Below are 18,095 nucleotides of genomic sequence, written 5' to 3'. Positions count from 1 at the left end.
TGAGAGAAAAAGATTTTGCTGATTATCGATGAATATAGCATATTATCACTTTTTTACGAATGCGCCTTATTCTTTTTGAATTTTGTCACCTGGAATGCAGCATTTATACGCTGTGTGTTAACGATTGCCACAAATCATAAGGTATTCTCGAGTTATACGATAATAAATGTGTACAAGTAGGCACTTCAAAAAAACATATTTTCATTATAATAATTGTGATCGTTTTATTACTGTTACGAATTTCTCAAATTCAAATGATGTAATACACGAAAGTAAGAAGCAAAATTAAATTGACAAAAACAAACTCATATGGGAGCGAAATAAATGCATTGAGTATCAATAGTCAGAATCAACAATAGATTACATGATCATTTTTCTCGTCCCTGGAACCACTATTCTTCTTACTTGAAGTTAATTAAGTTGTAATCTATAAAATTCATCAAATGCTTTATGAAAAAATTTGAACGTTCTATGTAATTCTTTCATCATACAAATGATGACAGATCTGTAAACATCACAGAAAAATAAATGATATTTTGTCTTGTATAGATTCGACCTCCAATCTCTATGTACGTACAGAAGCAAGAGCATGTGATTGTACTGTACACGGTAACTTGACATCTAACTATTCTTCCCATTGACCCACATGTCGAATTTGAAAGCAAACACAAGGTTACAACATTGTGTCCAATGTGGAATTGTGCAGCTTCCATCGAGCGATTTTTTTTTTTATGGTGGGAGAGGAGTAGGTGCAACGTAGTCTGGGTCATCGAATCGGCACTCAACATCCCAATCAATCGGCATAACAGGCGTCAACAATTGAACGAATTGATCTAATGGACATGCGGTCGTGCATCCGGGAATCGCAAGTGGATACGGCATTTGTCGTGTGGTGTTCCTTAGAAAAATCTGTCCAGATTGAGTAAAATTTCGTATCTCTGACGACATGGTATTCTGAATTTGTTTTTCACTCCATCAATTGAAAATAAAACGAAAAATACAACATACCTGAACGTTCCAATCTCCTTGATCCTCATGTAGTTCAATCAACGTCATTATACTGTACTCCGGCATCTGTGGCTCCCAGACTTTCAAGGTGCCCAACAAATTTGTAATGGTACTATCATGTCCGGTGTACATGAAAAACTTTCGCTTTTCGGTGCCGTTCACTTTTGATTTCATATCATTTACTATCTTCTTAACGAAAGGGCCACCCTTTAATCTGCGCAGCAAATCATTTTGAACCAGTGGCAGGTAGCTGTACAGTGTTAATGGAATGAGACGATCTGGGAAGTACTCTTTTGTCCATTCAGGTAGTTCTAAACCAAGATCTGCCTGAAAACAGTAAGAAGGAAGTTATTGATATCCAGATTTCAATTCAATTTACATTCGTTGATGGATCAAATATGATGCCATAATCATGTTAGTGGCACGAGAAATTAAGGATTGAATGACACCACATGATGATTCAGAATGCGTTTTTGCTATTCAATGATTCATATGATAAAATCATTAGACCCAGTCTTGCGTATCCAACCCTATCTTTCTTCTATCACTCTCTTCAGTTCAACAGAAAAACTACTTACAATATGATGGGCGATGGATGTAAAGGATGATATTGCACCGCTCTTATGACTGTTGCTACTGCTTCATTCTTTCATTTGTTGAGATTTGGCGTCTCAAGGCGAGAGGCTGATAACCAGCAGCATCAATGCTTGCGCAGCAAAATTATACACAATGCAAATTGCTTACTGGTTTTTTTCGATCCAATTTGTGTGCAAGAATATATGGACGTTAAAAAATGTCAGAAAGTTGCGTTATTGCCATAGAGTATGCTTTTGCGATATTTATCGTTATTCTCACAATGCAATTAATTGAATGATAAGTGGAATGTCAGAAGCAATGAAAAGAACCAAAAATAGTTGATAAAATAATAGAAACCTCTGCTCTCAAGGTGCCATAAAGGGACATAACATCGTCAGGATTGGCTATCGTCAAGCCTGTCAAGTTGGTCAGCTGTTCGAACAGATCTTTGTTGGCATTAAGTACAGTTTGGAATTCAGTGGCATTTTTCACAGTCTCCAGTTCGTGATAATACGCAGGACAGCTAGTTCTAACTAACAGAAGCTGGAAAAGTAACGAAAAGTTTATAAGAAATGAAACCTAAAAGAAGAAACTAAATGGACGAAAAATCAACAGAACAAATATAAAATAATTGTAAACTATATTTATGATAATTTATTTATTGGCAGTAAAACATTTTTCACCGTATCTTCGTCTAGCGGCTGATAATGAAGAGGGACAGGTTGCCATAAGAGATTTGATTTCCATATTTGAGGTCCTTCAGGTTTCCACAAGCCGGCGGCTGTCAGTAGACCAGACATTTTGGCGCGGTCAACAGCAGTTGTTTGGAGATAGAATAAATCAGGGCTAAATATGCCGCCAAGGAATTTATGATATCTTTTGCGAAGCCACAACCCCTCGTTATAAGCTTGCAGCTTTCCCGGCTGCAATTAATATCGGAATTAGCATTAATGAGGAAATGTGTATTACACATTACAAATCGAATGAGAGATAGATAAATGAGAAAGCCGGCGATAGACAAATTATGATTATTAACAATAAATAAATAGCACTGAATAAATTGAACTGAAACAGTTTTTTTTTGTTTTTCTGTATTTGTATCATCCAGGGAATGGAACATGGCTTATAATGGATTTATGAACATAAATCACAGTGTCGTTAGATCAGAACTTGGAAAAAAAAAAGTAATTGTAAATGAGTTCATGATGATGACCTGTCTTTACATAATTCCAGTTTATACAGCAGATAATCAAAAGATATCAAATTGTCACGCAATAAACAAACTTGACCTCAATTCTGCACAACTGTTGCTTTTGTCGAACGAAATAATACATTCACAATTCAAATAATGATAACTGAATAGAATATGTACTCACATTTGTCAATTGTCCCCAACCGTAAGGTGCTAACGCATCATTTATGTGAGGATCATTTGGGTAAGTGTCTGCAGGTGTACGCTCAGCATGTCGAAAGACCTGCATGAAACGAAGTCATTAGATACAATTCCACACTCAGAATTAAATAGTGCTTGAATAATTTATAGTATACTGTGAAAAATTACTTCATTCAATTCCTGAATTCGTGTTAATTGTCAAAAGTATAATTAATGTTCAAATAGATATATCTCTAAGCGTCAATTTCATATTGCGCTGGTGTACCACCATACTGAAACCATTGTAACATGTAATAAATAATGAAGGTAAGCCCAATTATTATCGTTACAGATATACACATATAATTGAGATATATGAACATGATTCTAAATGCGATGCTACTAAAATGGAAACGAAACCATGAAATTATATCTGTCATTGTCCTTCAGATTTATCTTCGTCTTTTATCTCGATTTTCTGTGTATTTACTTGTTACTCTTCTTTTCTTCATCTCTCTGAAGTTGGCTGTGATGGTAAATTATTGTGAGAATTATAATCAGAACTATTCAAAACTTTATATAGTACTAGTATATAAAATTTATGCCAGTATACTTATGGGCAGATCCATTAATTCTCGACGAAAGTGCGCGCACTAGGGTCGGCGATTTTGATGCTGATTTTTTCCTCGGAAGTATATTAAAAAATTTATAACTCAAATACAAGCTCGATTCCCTAGTTCAAATTTTCAGGACTTCTTGGGGACAGAATAAAGCAAATTTCCTGAAAGTTTGAAACAAATCGAAGTTCGGAAAAAAAAGTTCTAGCTAATTATTTACAGCGATTTTTTAAAATTTGATTGGTTTTAAATAGCTATAACTTTACAAAATCGGAGCAATTAAGCAAAAGCTGGGTAGATTCCATTAAAATATACCTCGAAAAAAGATATTAGCTGCTGGTCGACTCTCAACTTCAAATACGGTACATATAATAGTGTTTTAGAAATAGGTAAAATTTAACAAAAACAGTTCTTTAGTTGGAAGCTATTAGCTAAGCCCGATATAAGTTTAGACCTAATATCTATTGTTTTCATAAAAGTAAAAGTCTTACTGAGAAGAATGCCGCTGGGCAGGAGTCGTTAAGTTATATAGAAGCTGAGATACAAATATTTGAAAATTAGTGAAAAATCGACTTTTTTAAAAATTCAAAAAATTCTCCAGCGGCTGGATTTACACGTATCGGGCTCAAATTTTCGGTATCGTCTCCTTTTTAGGTGTACTTTCGAGGAAAAAATCAGCATCAAAATCGCCGACCCTAGTGCGCGCACTTTCGTCGAGAATTAATGGATCTGCCCTTATATAAACTAGTCTGTCTAGACATTGCAAATATGTAATCAGAGAAAAAAAATTTAATGACACAACAAGCTGTAGAAGAAGTACAAAATCGGTTTGATAGCAAAAAACTACGATTTGCATTGGATTCAAATTCGAATGTTTTCCGTGTGACATTCGCTATCATCATGGTTATTATCACAGTATTTTCAATTTTATTACCACTATTAATACAGCGAGAGGATGAGCTCACGGGTTTCAAGGGGACTATTTTTATTTGATGTAGTAGACATCGGCCAGCGTTAAGAGTAGTAATTAAATTTAAAAAAAAACCGCGCGGTTGCGAAAGAAAGGTATTCGAACACGTAAATACAAGTGCATTGAAAACTTTGCATATACAGTAAATATATCGATTGTGTGAAAAAATTATGAATGAAAATGACCGGGTGAAACAAAAAAATGGTTAATCTATGTTGACTGTAGAATAATTTCGGCTGCATTCCGTCAAATATATGCATATATTTATTGTTCAGTTGATAATTCTGGGATTATAATACATATAAATTAATTTTTGTTGTATTTACGAAAAAAAAAGCATAATTTTAAACAGTCCGAAGTTTGAGGCTCGATATTTTTGAAACGGCTGGATTTACGCAAAATGTCAATCAGACCTTTTTTGTAGAGCATCAAATTTCCTATAAGACCTGATTTTGTCATACTTATGAAGTAGCTCGTTATCCCATCACAAAATTCCAAAGTTCAAAAAAAAAATTTCCCATGTTATTTAAATGGGAAATAGAAAATTACAAATCGCCACCTCTAAATATTAATATTAAGAGCTTATATTTTCACAGGGTCATTTTCTAGAGATACTCTGACGATTTTTCAATGTTCTTTGAAAAAAAAAAAATAGTCGGTTTTTTTGGGACACTCTACAGTATAGATATATATACTTTAGATGGACCATTAAAAAAAAATTGTTCATGTTCCGACGTGGAAAATCTTAAGTTGACCTTGAAAATTTTTTATATTTTCCGTATAAAATAAAAGTCAATTTTTTTTTTCAAACCTTGACCTTTCTGAATTTTTAACGATGCGATAAGATCAAACTGTAGTCAAATATATCTGGGATTAAAAATATTTTTTACTCAAACATTTGCATTTTTTTATGATGGAATAATCAGCATGGCGTTCAAAAAAACGTAGCCTAGAAATGAGTCTATAAAAATTTTTAAGGAAGCCTGGAATAAACAATTAACAAATCAAAATAGTAAAAATAAATAAATCATGTATGCACAGACGGTGTACGTTTTTCAATTGATTTTTTTAGTTTTAGAAGCTCTCTTACATTAATACGTACATTAATTAAAGGATTTTTCGATAGTTAGTCAATGGGACGAAGTAAATATAGTTAATAATTATTACTATTACTAATACTGCGTCCCATTGATTGCACAGGCACGTCTGTGGAAAAAAATCAATCGAATAAAGTACACCTTTTTGATTCCAGGCTTCCTTAAAATTTTTTACAGACTCATTTCTAGGCTATGTTTTTTTTGGACGCCATGTTGATTACTTAATTATAGAAAATTTTAAATGTTCGAGTAAAAAGTATTGTTAATCCCAGATTTATTTATTTACCGTTTGATTTTTTTTTTAACCGTGTATAAAATTCATAAAGATCAAGGTCTGAAAAAAAAAAATTTATTTTACAAGGAAAAATTAAAAATAATGAATATGAAAAAAAAAATTTTGTTTTTAAATCTGCTGGCACCCCTGAATAGTGAGACAGAGCATTGAAACTTTGATAATCATTTTTCTCAAAGTTGACTTAAAATTTTTCAAGTTGGAGCATAAACATTTTTATTAACGACCACCCTAATATACTTGCTATATCGAGCTCGCAAGAGTAATAAACTTAATATACACGTATATCCGCACAACTCACGACAGTGGCCAGGCGAAGAGTCTCACTTCTGCCTCCATCGTTATCGATATCTTCCTCGCTATTTCGGGTTCGCCGCAAAGATGAATCGCTAGATTGACCGGCTGAAATGGCGACAAATTTTTTTTCAATAGTCAAAAATTATTGATTAATATTATTTCAATAAAAGTAGAATAATAATGTACAGGGAATATAATTATTACAAAACTATAATATAATTGGAATTAGATTAGTGTTAACGTTCGTAATCGATATCGTCATTTAATTATAATTATGCATTATTGTTATCGTTATCGCGACCATGACTCGGGAGATTTCAGTCGAAATAATAATAACGATATATCATAATGCGGTTTGTATTTAGCAGTACTTATGAAGTATAAAGTATAATAATTATTGGACGTTTGCAGTTGATTTTAAAATCGTCGTACCATATGACAATAATTAAATAAAAAGTTGAATAATTTTCGATTGTAATTAACGGTGAACGGTGTTTAATCTGGGCATGTATTCAATGTAAGTGTAATTTTGTATACCACGTCTACTTACCGATCGCTAAGGTAACGAAAACCAGTGCTAAAATAATCGGGAGGGGTCTCGTCCTGAAGCTGTAACAATTTGCCATTTTTTTTTTGTTGCGTTTCTTTTTAGGATTATTCTGTTTCCCCGTTAAATTATTTCAATTAATAATGTTATTTGGTACGTTTACTATGTATTTTTTTTTAATTTATTTATTTTTTATCGCAACGTATAAAACGATTAGTGACGAGTTTGAGAAACGGGTGGAATATTTATGTACATATGATACCGATTGTTAAAAATGATTATATTCGAGTCTCGTTTTCATGATAAATTAAGCCGCTGCCGTGGCTCAAGCATGCCGCTGAGCAACTGGATCCGCAAACCGATAGAGACAAGCGGTAAACTGTAACTCGCGATTTTCCCCCTCCTGCAAATCCCCCCCTTATAAACTTCCATCAAAGGGCGGATAAATTACCACCAACCATGTGATACATGTAGAGTTATTAACAGTCTAGTAAACTGCCATAAGTTGCGAGATATTATTAGTTTGCGATAATTATAATAAAAAAATAAAATACGTATGTATACATATGTACAACAGATGGATGATTAGGAGATCGCAACAGTGCGGCTCGAGTCGCAATTACGCAATATCTCTGCGTCCTTGAATATTTCACGTGCTGGAGCAAGAAGAAAGAAGTGTGATTTTTCAAGGCCGTATTTTTTACTTCTTTCCTAGACTATTTTTGATTTTCCATGATTCTTTCTGCTCGCGTTCGCAACCTTTCATCGGTAGGTCGTTCTAGAATTTGTTATCCAATCGGTGTTTGTAATTCACATTCGCCATAATGATTAGACGTTCTTTCTTGTAATACTGATGGTGAATATGTAACTATAAGGAGATATTGATGGATTCAGTAGGCCATTTATACGAGCATGAAACTGGGCATTCTCGCGTTGGGTGTTTCTGATTTTCCGCTTTAAAATTAAAATACAATCTGTATTTTCATGAAGTTTAAAAAAGAAAAATAAATCTAAATTTAGAAAAAAAAACTTGGGGGGAAAAAACCTTAACACGGCTTATGTAATACTATGACTATAAAAAATTCGTTCTTTTTTTTTTTTTGTTTGCTGAGAAAGAGGTAAGAAAAAAAAATGGAAGTAAGAACAATGGTCTGAGATCCACAGTCGTTTCCAAGGTGATTCGCGATGTTTGATTAATTCTGAATTTTTCCTCGTTTCTTTTGCTGTCTTTTTGCCAATTTTCAAGCGCGATTCCTGTACTTGTCTACGCAATAAGTACGTAGATACGCGTGTTCGGGCGGTGATCTCTTTTTTTCTACTTCTACGTTACTAACGACAATAAATAACTGATCTCAATTACGTTGCAAAATATCACGAGAATACAGCAATGGGCACATCTTGATCGTTATGAATATGTGTCTATAATCTTATATCATACGTTAAATTATACAATTAAATAATTTATTCGAAAAAAGAGGTAAGTGCCTATGATCAAAGAAGCTCACGCTATTACCGAAACTGTTTATAAGTATCAAGAAAAATTGAACCAGAATCGCCATATCGTTTTGCAAACGTGGATCGCCTGATCGACAAAAGTCAAAGATCGACCGTAAAATCCCGAAAATCACGTCGTAAGAAATTGAAGCCACAAAAAACGGCCGACGGCTCGAAGGTATGTGTGTTAGCATCGTTTATTATTATTATCGGTAATAAAAAAACAAGATGTAATCTCGTCCTCACGAAATGCGATATTGTATAATTATTGGATAATTATATCCTTTGATATCAACATCATTCGCACCATAATCAGTATCATTTATTGCGTAATATTCAATAAGCCGGATCTTGAATAATTTGCATGAAACGATAGTCGGTAATGGCGAACGCGATGGTGGATTTTCGTAAGGAAATTCAAAAAGAAGGAATCCAAAATGTGCCGGTTTCGACAACGGCACCGAGTTCCGCACCCCTGCAGCTGCAGTCTCACCAAGGAACCACGAATCCTCCGATGAGACCGAGGTCGCTTTACACGGCTCACAGCTATCACGCCCAAACTGACGAGTCTAACTTTCAGGTGATATGCGACTAAATTTTCTGATGGAAAAGCTTTGAATATCTGTCGATAAAAACGAGCTTTTTGAATAAATTACCGCAAGCAATAACGCTTCGTATCAAAGTCTATGCCAAGTACGTGATGTTACAGCTTTATAATTCTTTGATCATTTGGTATCACTGCTTTATGCCATGTTTAAAAATCATGGGACTAACTAAAACTTAGATAAACGTGGTTAATGAGGATCAAAGGTTGATATTAGCCTCGATCTTGCTGCTCGTGATGTCAAATCCAATCTCAAGTTCTACTAGCAAGTTTTGCTTATTGTTACTGTACGGTGGTAATTTATGCCAAAAAGAATTACCCCTTGACTGACCGATATTCAGAGGTACACCGAGTTTTCAAAATACTTTGAAACACCACCGTCGGATCAATGGGGAGGCGTGACTGGAAGCGGGACGTTTTCGTCGTCAGCAGCTATTTGGCGTCAGCCGAGGAATCCAAAGCCAATAGCAACGCCTTATTACGCGACAGAGGAAGCCTGCGTCTACACTGAAAATTGGCGAGAGCATGAGACAGACACCGGAGCCGGTGGAGCTATTGCAACACCTCATGGAATAATTTCGTTGAGACTTCACAACAGGATCAGAGTCGACATGACGATTGACAGGGCAGTTAGAGTGATTAATTTCAAGGCAGGTATCGCAATTGAAAATGAAGAGAAAAAATTACCAGGCAATTTCGAATCGTGAAACCAAGTCTAATTTGTTCAGATTATGCTTTCCTTCCTCCTAGACCAATTCGTCATTCCTTAAATCCTCTGTCCTTCCTACTTAGAATAATATTGTTCTATCACTGAGCGGATCCGGTGCCGCGGCAGCACTTCTTCACCCCAATGGAAGGATTTATCAGTATGGATCACGGGTTGAGATTCTGGCTCACGACACCCATGGAAACAACAAGTTAGTTTAATACACTATAGATTAAAGCCAGTTGTGAAATCGCGCGTGCACAATTTTTACACTAGATATGCCAAAATGTGGTACAAGGGCGTCAGCTTCACCTCAGAACAATGCGCTTTGTTTTACCTGGTTGATACTGCTGGAACGAGAACAACTACCGACACATTTTCCGACATGAGTCAGGTAGGGGAATTCCTAATTTTCCAATGCCCAAGTCTTTGTTTAAATATAACTATCATTATTATCGATGCTCACAGGACTTTTCTCTGAGCGTCTTTTACTCAGAATCTCGACACGGCCCAGCCTGCGTTCAGGAAGCTACAACCGCCCTTAGCGCCGCTCAGTACTGGCTAACCGACGAAGGAGTTGAAAATTGGATAATAAACAATGTCAGAGTTTCTCAAACTCCCGACGGACTCGTCAGGTACAAGCTCATCAATAATAAATTAACCTTTCATAATGTCTGGGTCGGAGTCAAGTTAAATGAATCAATTATTATAAATTATGAACACACTTGTTCTTTTTTGTCTGCAGAATTGCAAGAAATAGCAACAAGTATCAACTCCGTACGTCACCAAGCAACGGCACGGCGTCTCTTACAACTCCCTTTTTACACTGCACAGCCTCTTTGGGACAAACTTCGCACCTATTCGTCCGCAGGGGAGAAAGACGCATGCATTACGATGGAACAAGTTTTATAGTCCGAAACGCTGGGCACAGCGCCGGCTTCGACGACAACAATCAATTAAAAGTTTACTAAACTAATTGTCATAAATTTGGTTGCATGCTGCTCAGGCGATTAGAAATTTATTTCGAGATTACTTTCTATTGGTAAGATATTTTTCTACATGGTTTGTTTCGTGAGGAAGAGGGAGCTCAGCATTTGCATTAAACATTGTATTCATTGTGCCGCGAAATTTCGGCTGGGGAATTGTTACGATACGTCAAGTATTAAAGTTAACACGATCGGCAAAAAGAAGATCACGCTTGAAATATAATTAAAGCAATGATGAACACCTAGAAGAAGTTTATGAACGAAGAAGATGAAACGAGTCTTAGCAGCGATTTTTTAAAAGTTAGAAATTTAATTGAATTCTTTTCAGAATAATAAGTTTAGTAATTTAATTGATATCCCCTTATTATCCGTGCGTACATGCAGATAATCTGGTTTTTTCTCTTCCATTTCAAGAACATTACAATTTTAAGGCTTATTCTTTCAAGGAGCCGCTTGTTTAATGCACGATTCATATTTACATAAATGATATTCTCTACACCGATGTGCACTTTTTAATAAAAATATATAAAATTAAACGCATCAAAATTATTGGTATGTAATGTTAGATACTGACTTTAATTATAAAATGTCGGGCTACTTCAACAGCTGAGGTATTTGCAGGACAAATTTTATTTATTCAGAATCCGAAGATTCTTCAAATCTCTCTGGTAAATTAGGATTGTAATTATCCAGTCGATTAATTTCTAACTCTTCCTCATCTGATGAATCAGTGTCAAACCCATGTCCAATTTTCGCTCGAGATTTGTCTGGGAAACTTTTCCTACAATATAACATTGGCAAATATCTTACCCAGTTTATGACAAAAAGAAAAGCAGACTGGCATTCTATTTTACTGAACACAGATCAAACAAGTGGGAGAATCCAATCTGACTAACAGTACCTTCTAGAAAAAAAAAAATCAGCAGGCAGTGACAGATTATTGATGATAAGCATAGTTAAAATGTGATTTTAACAAAACAGAAATGAACAATTACTAGCAACTGGTAGTGAAGTTATTTTAAATAATGCTAAATATAGATTATGATAAACTTACACCTGAGATCCTTTCTCCAATGTATTTTTCAGCGACTTCCTGCTGCAGACCATCTTTTCCTCATCAATCGTGTCACTGATGGGGTGTTGCCTAGTATATTCTACATCTTTAATTTTCTTAATTAACTTCTCAGCAGTTTTGGCGTCGTACATGTTCAAGGCTCTTGTGGGCTCGCTACCTTTGGAAATCTCAGATTTGGCCTGGTGATAAATTTTGCTAAAAGTCTCTATCTTGGACAATATCTGATCAGGTTCTGACATGTCCCTGAGCGTCGGTAAAAGTGAGTACTGATTATTAGTCTGCACTTCTTTGACACGAAGAAACTTCTCTAAACCGTACTGTGGACAAAAAAAGGAAAGTAAATCATAGCAATGAAAAAAATGATAAGCGTGTCTGGGAGATTATTTAGGTTTGGAATATTACTCGCACCTCGCGGTGAAATGCGCAGTGATAAAATACGTCGTTGTAAATCATTTTGGACAATATATAATTGGCGTCGGTGTGATTGCCTTCTCTTATGTTGTTGTGAAGCTCGAGGATTTCCTTCCACTCTGACAGAGTCACTCTTATTTTGATTTTCCTGCAAGGTAGCTTGTAGTACAATCCGTAGAGTAGATACAACCCACCGATTTGAGTCTTGAATCGATATGGTGGCAACATGAAGACTTTAGCGATCTGCAGGACCTCTTCACAGAACTCTAGCATCTCCGCATAAGATTGACGACCCCTGAAAGTACGGCAGTGAGTCAGTTTGGAGATGACTGAACGGTGATAATAGTTCTGAATAAAAGAGTAAGAAAATACTACCGGAATAAACTCACGTGAATATCGCAGAGAATTTCATGGATTGCCAAACAGTGCTAAAGTCTTGAAATCTCACGGTATCGCATTCTTCAAATTGGTTTATCAATTTTCTACAATCGTCCTTAACACCACTCGCTATATGTAAACTGTACATTGTGAAAGCAGCAACTGTCAGTTGCAACCGGATACGTTTTTAGAAATGTAAACGAATCCACTTATACGTTGTGCGATTTTAATAACTAGCACAATGTTCTCATTATTGCGATACGAACTCAAACGTATATGACAAGAATTAGCGTTAAAATCATAAATCTTGATTCCGAAGGTCGCTCTATTTCAAATGAAAAACAAGTGACATCTTAAACCTCCACAGACTGTGTAGTTTCACAGATGTTTGATTACAAGTTGAATACCGACGGTCACGGTAGGTGACTGTTCAAACAGAGTCTCTGGTTCAAAACTTCGCATCCACTAGTTATACCGGTAATCTTTGCGAGGGCGCCAAAACGGTTCAAGATCATCGACGGTGCGAGCGATCTATACGCGTAGCTGATAAACGGGGAAAAAAAAGGTTAGAAAATCGAAACGCGCAAGCGTAGTGGAGTGACGGACGTAACAGTATGCGCACAAAAATAAATTAGGATCTGCGCATAGAATTGGATATAGACGACGGTGCTGCGGAACACGGAAACAACCCATTCCGGTCGTATTCCCTTCTCACTTGACCGGCCATGATGTTGAGTGCCGTATCGAAGGCAGCCTCCGGGGCTCTGAGGGCTGTAAAACCCGCCCTTCTGCAAAACGAAGCTGTTAAAGTCGCTGGGGCGGTTTCAATAAACAGTAAGTTTCAATCAAGTAGTAATAAAACCCTGACAAAAAACCCTAACGCTTGTAGCAGTCCCGCCACTTCGGTCTCTCTGACTTTACCCCTGCAAGTCGACGGATTGGGTCGGTTTTTAAATACTTTTCGAATCACAAGACCAGCTGATATTGTCTCAACTGTTTTGTACAACCTTCCGCTGTCTTTCCCCGTCCAATCGTCTCGCCCTAATCAATAACAATCGCTCTATAAATCTTTGCCAAGTTATTCAAATATCGATTATATAATACCAATTCTGTCTGTCGCTCGGCTCGGCTGGCTGGCTGCTTCATTGGGCCGAACTAAGACGGCAGCCATTGAGGTCACACCGAAGTCGTATAGACTTTTCATTACGTGGGCTTACTGAAAATTATTACGATCAAGAATGTACTCCCCCTGAAACGATTAAATAAACCGTGAACCGAATTCCTTCTGCCATTTAAATTTCAATTTGTATATATTGCGACGCCATGTTGAACTGGGAGCCAATTCGCAAGGCGGCGGAGGATTCCGCAGAATTCACATTTACGGTACCAAAAACTCAATTGTTACAAAGTACCAGAATTCATACCATCCGAAGTCTTGGATTTTATAAACTTCGCGTAAATTTCCGTCGACATTGACAAAATTCTCCTGTTTCATTTAGCGCAAATTTTCTCCCATTTATTTCCTATATTCCTTTAATCTATTATGTAATAATTAAATGCTTCAACTACTTGGATTTTTCTTCTTAATAGATACACAAAGTGCGAAGCGAGTATATTTAGAATTAAATAAAACAAAATATCGAATCAAGACCACAAAAATTTGGGGTCACGGTCAGTCAAATATTTTCTCTACGCCTAGTCATATCAATCAATGTATCTTAGACCTACACGTACATATCTACTTATGTCATAATCTGGCATCAGTTCGTTTACCTATCACATAATGCTAGGATTTCGGTTAATTCATATAAAACACGTTTGTTTTCTTGAAATTCAGGTCATTTTTTCATTCCATTTTTGCAGACCGGCAATATGCAAAAGCTGCGGCATCCCCCAAGGCAGCCACCGGCTCAACCGGCAAGGTTGTTGCCATCATTGGTGCCGTCGTTGACGTACAGTTTGAGGACAACCTGCCGCCAATCCTCAATGCTCTCGAAGTACAAAATCGCTCCCCCAGGCTAGTCCTTGAGGTTGCCCAGCACTTGGGAGAGAATACCGTTCGCACAATCGCCATGGATGGTAAATAAGTCTTATTAAAAGCACCTTCAATTGTAACAGGCTATGCAAAAATGACTTCCAAAATAGTAAAATCTGCCCATAAGCAAAATGTCTAAAGCAACTGGGTCATTTTTTTTTTAACACAGGTACCGAAGGACTTGTCCGTGGACAGGCAGTCCAGGACTCTGGGTACCCAATTCGTATTCCAGTAGGTGCGGAAACCCTGGGACGTATTATCAACGTAATCGGTGAGCCGATCGACGAGCGTGGTCCGATTCCGACTGAGCTGAGAGCAGCAATTCACGCTGAAGCTCCGGAGTTCGTAGAAATGTCCGTAGAGCAAGAAATTCTTGTCACCGGTATCAAGGTCGTCGATCTTCTGGCCCCATACGCCAAGGGAGGAAAAATTGGTAATTTAACCACCAATTCGAATAGTCCGAAATCAGAACGTCAGATCTTTCGAGCGAGTTTGCAAGCGCAGATTCTTCATTCACGAATATTTCAGGTCTCTTCGGAGGTGCCGGAGTAGGCAAGACTGTACTGATCATGGAGCTCATCAACAATGTCGCCAAGGCCCATGGTGGTTACTCCGTGTTTGCTGGTGTCGGCGAGCGTACCCGAGAGGGTAACGATCTTTACCACGAGATGATTGAGTCCGGTGTAATCTCCCTCAAGGACAAAACCTCCAAAGTAGCGCTAGTATACGGACAAATGAATGAGCCCCCCGGCGCTCGTGCCCGAGTCGCCCTCACCGGTTTAACTGTTGCCGAATATTTCCGTGACCAGGAAGGTCAGGATGTGCTTCTCTTCATTGACAACATTTTCAGGTTCACCCAGGCCGGTTCTGAGGTAACATGAAAAAAGAACAAAGATTGAGAATGAAATCTTGTCGATGGTCAAACAAATTTCATCAAATTTTTCTCTCATCTTCCAGGTGTCCGCTCTTCTTGGTCGAATTCCATCAGCCGTAGGTTACCAGCCAACATTGGCAACAGACATGGGTACTATGCAGGAGCGTATCACCACCACCAAGAAGGGATCCATCACTTCTGTCCAGGCCATTTACGTGCCAGCTGACGATTTGACCGATCCCGCCCCAGCGACGACCTTCGCTCACTTGGACGCCACTACTGTGCTTTCCCGTGCCATTGCCGAGCTGGGTAACCATGTTTTTTAAATTTTTTTTTCCCCCGATGGAGTTTCAAATTATGAATTTGCGCTAATGTTGCGATTCCTTTAATCGAATATCGTGCCAAATATAGGTATCTATCCCGCCGTCGATCCCCTCGACTCCACTTCCCGTATCATGGACCCCAACATCATTGGAAGCGAGCACTACAACATCGCTCGTAACGTACAGAAGATCCTCCAGGACTATAAGTCCCTTCAGGATATTATTGCAATTTTGGGTATGGACGAGTTGTCGGAAGAGGACAAACTCACTGTCGCGAGGGCCCGTAAAATTCAGAGATTCCTCTCTCAGCCCTTCCAGGTGAGGTTTTACAAAATCGTGTAACGTTATACGTGCTTTTAAATACTATTCGCGTAACGCAATTCATCATAACGCTTGTATATTTTAATTTTTAATTTTTTATCCTTCAAAGGTCGCCGAAGTGTTCACTGGACACGCTGGAAAGCTCGTACCTTTGGCCGAGACGATCAAAGGTTTCCAGAAGATTTTGGCCGGAGATTACGACCACCTCCCAGAGGTTGCCTTCTATATGGTTGGACCAATTGAAGAGGTTGTAGCAAAGGCAGAAACACTCGCCAAATCATAAACCATAAACCAATAGTTAAAAGTTGAACCTTTAAACTTTAATAAAACGCCCAGCAGGGAATCATTCAACGTTCCATTGTCATCGCCCGACTAAAAAAAAAGCAAAAGAAACAATGTATCATACGGGCTCAAATTGTGAGCTTCGCTGATTGCTGTAATCGATTGATTTGTAGTCAGGGAAAAACCGTTTTAAATAAAATAGATTTAAAAGTAAAAACGAAAAGCTTTGTATGATGAAACAAAAATAATACTTTGTCACGTATCGTGAATTTTTACTTCTAATTAATCTTGAGGTTGAAAGAGCATCTTTTATTTTCCCGGTTATAAATCTATTATTACCGTTATTATTGCATATTATTACTACTGAAAACTGTTATTAATCGATAGAGAAGATACACGGTGCGATGTCGTGTTACTGTAATCGACGCAAACATGTATATTAGTTGAAAAGAGAAAATTTAATAAATAATAAAAAAAACGGAATCACTTGGATGATTAGAGTGTAACTTCTTCATTTGGATCGTTTTGTGGCAAATTTTCAGTTTTCCAGGGAGATTTTTCTTCTGGAAAACCAGAGGGCGTTAGTCCACTCATCGTTGGATCTGTTTCAAATTCGACATCAGCATTCTGAGACACAGTAGTTTGACGGCTTGCAGTACCCTGAGTAAAATATGGAATGAAAAAAAAAAAATACTCATTGAGATAAATATCAAAATCCGCAAATAACTCTTAAGAAAAATGGACAATTAATGTATTGAAAATCTTACGTTTTTGAATTTTGTCTGGTCAAATACGCAGTCACTTGCTCCTTGATCTAAGTTATCCCATGTTAACAAATCATCGACAGTTTCCGGAACATTAATTGTGGTCCTTACAGCTCGAACGACAACTATACCCTGCAATAAGTGATAAGAAGAATAAAGGTAAAAGTTGAATAAATGATGGTAAAAATGAGTGTGCAAATTTCATGTGTCAAAAACTAAGTACATAGTAATAAATAACGTTTACATCTTTAGTTAGCTGATCTGCCACTATTTGCATGTAGTCATTTACATCGTCAATTTCATCCGCAAATTCTTTTTGATACTCTTCGTAAGATTGATCGGCAGTGGTTGAAATTGACAACTCAGGATCACAGCCGATAATTAGCGAGGATTTACAAACATTTAAAGAAATTAACAAGGTAATTAGTATGACCGAAAACGTGTTCAAACGCCTTAGTAGCGGCATTATTTTAAACGGATAATTTTGAGTGACGATGAACCGAAATTGTTGCTGATTTAGAGACTTTTTAGGTAAATGATTTGGGAAAAGTATGGAAAATTTCGATTAAAAAAAAAAAAAAAAAACAGTGCTTTTAGATGTCATGACGATGAACAATTGAGCACGCCAATCATTAAAAGTATTGTCCACAGGCAGAAAGCGGGATAAAAAAGGTGTCATCAAAAAAAAAAAAATAAAAATACCATTATCTAAATCTATCAAAGGTCGACATTTTTTAATGCGATAATTTTTAAATTGGATTATTACTCAAGTAATAATTAATCAAATTTGCATTTCTCATCGTGCCCTGCAAATTCAATGTTTTTTATAACCAAACTTGCTAATTCTAGTTCAATAACTGGTGAAATGATTTTAAATTTTTACAGTATGTTCAGAATACATACTTGACACCTCCATAGTCGATAAAACACATAAAATTTGCATTTGTGGACTTATATTTAATAACAAATGGCGGGGTAACGATAACCGGGTTTCGGAAACTTTGGTGGAAAAAAATATGGGAGGAACGTCAAGTTTGAGAGAACTTCTTTTCTACACACAAGTATG

General features: G+C 36.9%; 4 protein-coding genes across 7 annotated transcripts; 2 read left to right on the top strand and 2 right to left on the bottom strand.

Annotated features, from left to right (window-relative positions):
- Positions 1-62: 62 nt before the first annotated feature.
- On the bottom strand, positions 63-12,965 carry LOC107220312 (prostatic acid phosphatase). The gene is made up of 10 exons (XM_015658860.2): positions 12,442-12,965; positions 12,050-12,347; positions 11,621-11,958; positions 6,780-6,838; positions 6,234-6,334; positions 2,961-3,059; positions 2,268-2,507; positions 1,942-2,127; positions 1,009-1,335; positions 63-909 (listed from the first exon to the last, which is right to left on the bottom strand). Exons 1-10 carry the CDS (start codon positions 12,576-12,578, stop codon positions 730-732), a joined length of 1,965 nt encoding a protein of 654 aa, XP_015514346.2. The 5' UTR covers positions 12,579-12,965; the 3' UTR covers positions 63-729.
- Positions 6,579-11,550, top strand: LOC107220290. Of its 4 annotated transcripts, XM_046738660.1 has the most exons (6): positions 7,856-8,448; positions 8,647-8,850; positions 9,216-9,791; positions 9,857-9,974; positions 10,049-10,215; positions 10,326-11,550. In XM_046738660.1, the coding sequence occupies exons 4-6, from the start codon at positions 9,867-9,869 to the stop codon at positions 10,549-10,551; spliced, it is 501 nt and encodes a 166-aa protein (XP_046594616.1). In that variant the 5' UTR covers positions 7,856-8,448; positions 8,647-8,850; positions 9,216-9,791; positions 9,857-9,866; the 3' UTR covers positions 10,552-11,550. The 4 variants fall into 4 exon arrangements, with proteins under 4 accessions (XP_046594614.1, XP_046594616.1, XP_046594615.1 ...); XM_046738659.1 differs by having other exon boundaries at positions 9,216-9,974; XM_046738658.1 differs by lacking the exons at positions 7,856-8,448; positions 8,647-8,850; positions 9,216-9,791 and adding an exon at positions 6,579-6,746.
- A 139-nt stretch (positions 12,966-13,104) lies between the features above and the next one.
- Positions 13,105-16,757, top strand: LOC107220308 (ATP synthase subunit beta, mitochondrial). The gene is made up of 7 exons (XM_015658855.2): positions 13,105-13,264; positions 14,294-14,509; positions 14,635-14,898; positions 14,994-15,337; positions 15,423-15,648; positions 15,751-15,980; positions 16,093-16,757. Exons 1-7 carry the CDS (start codon positions 13,156-13,158, stop codon positions 16,264-16,266), a joined length of 1,563 nt encoding a protein of 520 aa, XP_015514341.1. The 5' UTR covers positions 13,105-13,155; the 3' UTR covers positions 16,267-16,757.
- LOC124294197 lies at positions 16,179-17,570 on the bottom strand. Its single transcript, XM_046738661.1, has 3 exons — positions 17,274-17,570; positions 17,033-17,161; positions 16,179-16,925 (listed from the first exon to the last, which is right to left on the bottom strand). The coding sequence occupies exons 1-3, from the start codon at positions 17,493-17,495 to the stop codon at positions 16,761-16,763; spliced, it is 516 nt and encodes a 171-aa protein (XP_046594617.1). The 5' UTR covers positions 17,496-17,570; the 3' UTR covers positions 16,179-16,760.
- Positions 17,571-18,095: the final 525 nt, after the last annotated feature.

This window comes from Neodiprion lecontei, chromosome 4, assembly GCF_021901455.1.
Source record: "Neodiprion lecontei isolate iyNeoLeco1 chromosome 4, iyNeoLeco1.1, whole genome shotgun sequence".
In the NCBI taxonomy this organism is placed as follows: Eukaryota; Metazoa; Arthropoda; class Insecta; order Hymenoptera; family Diprionidae; genus Neodiprion; species Neodiprion lecontei.
This window is presented reverse-complemented; position numbering and strand designations above follow the sequence as displayed.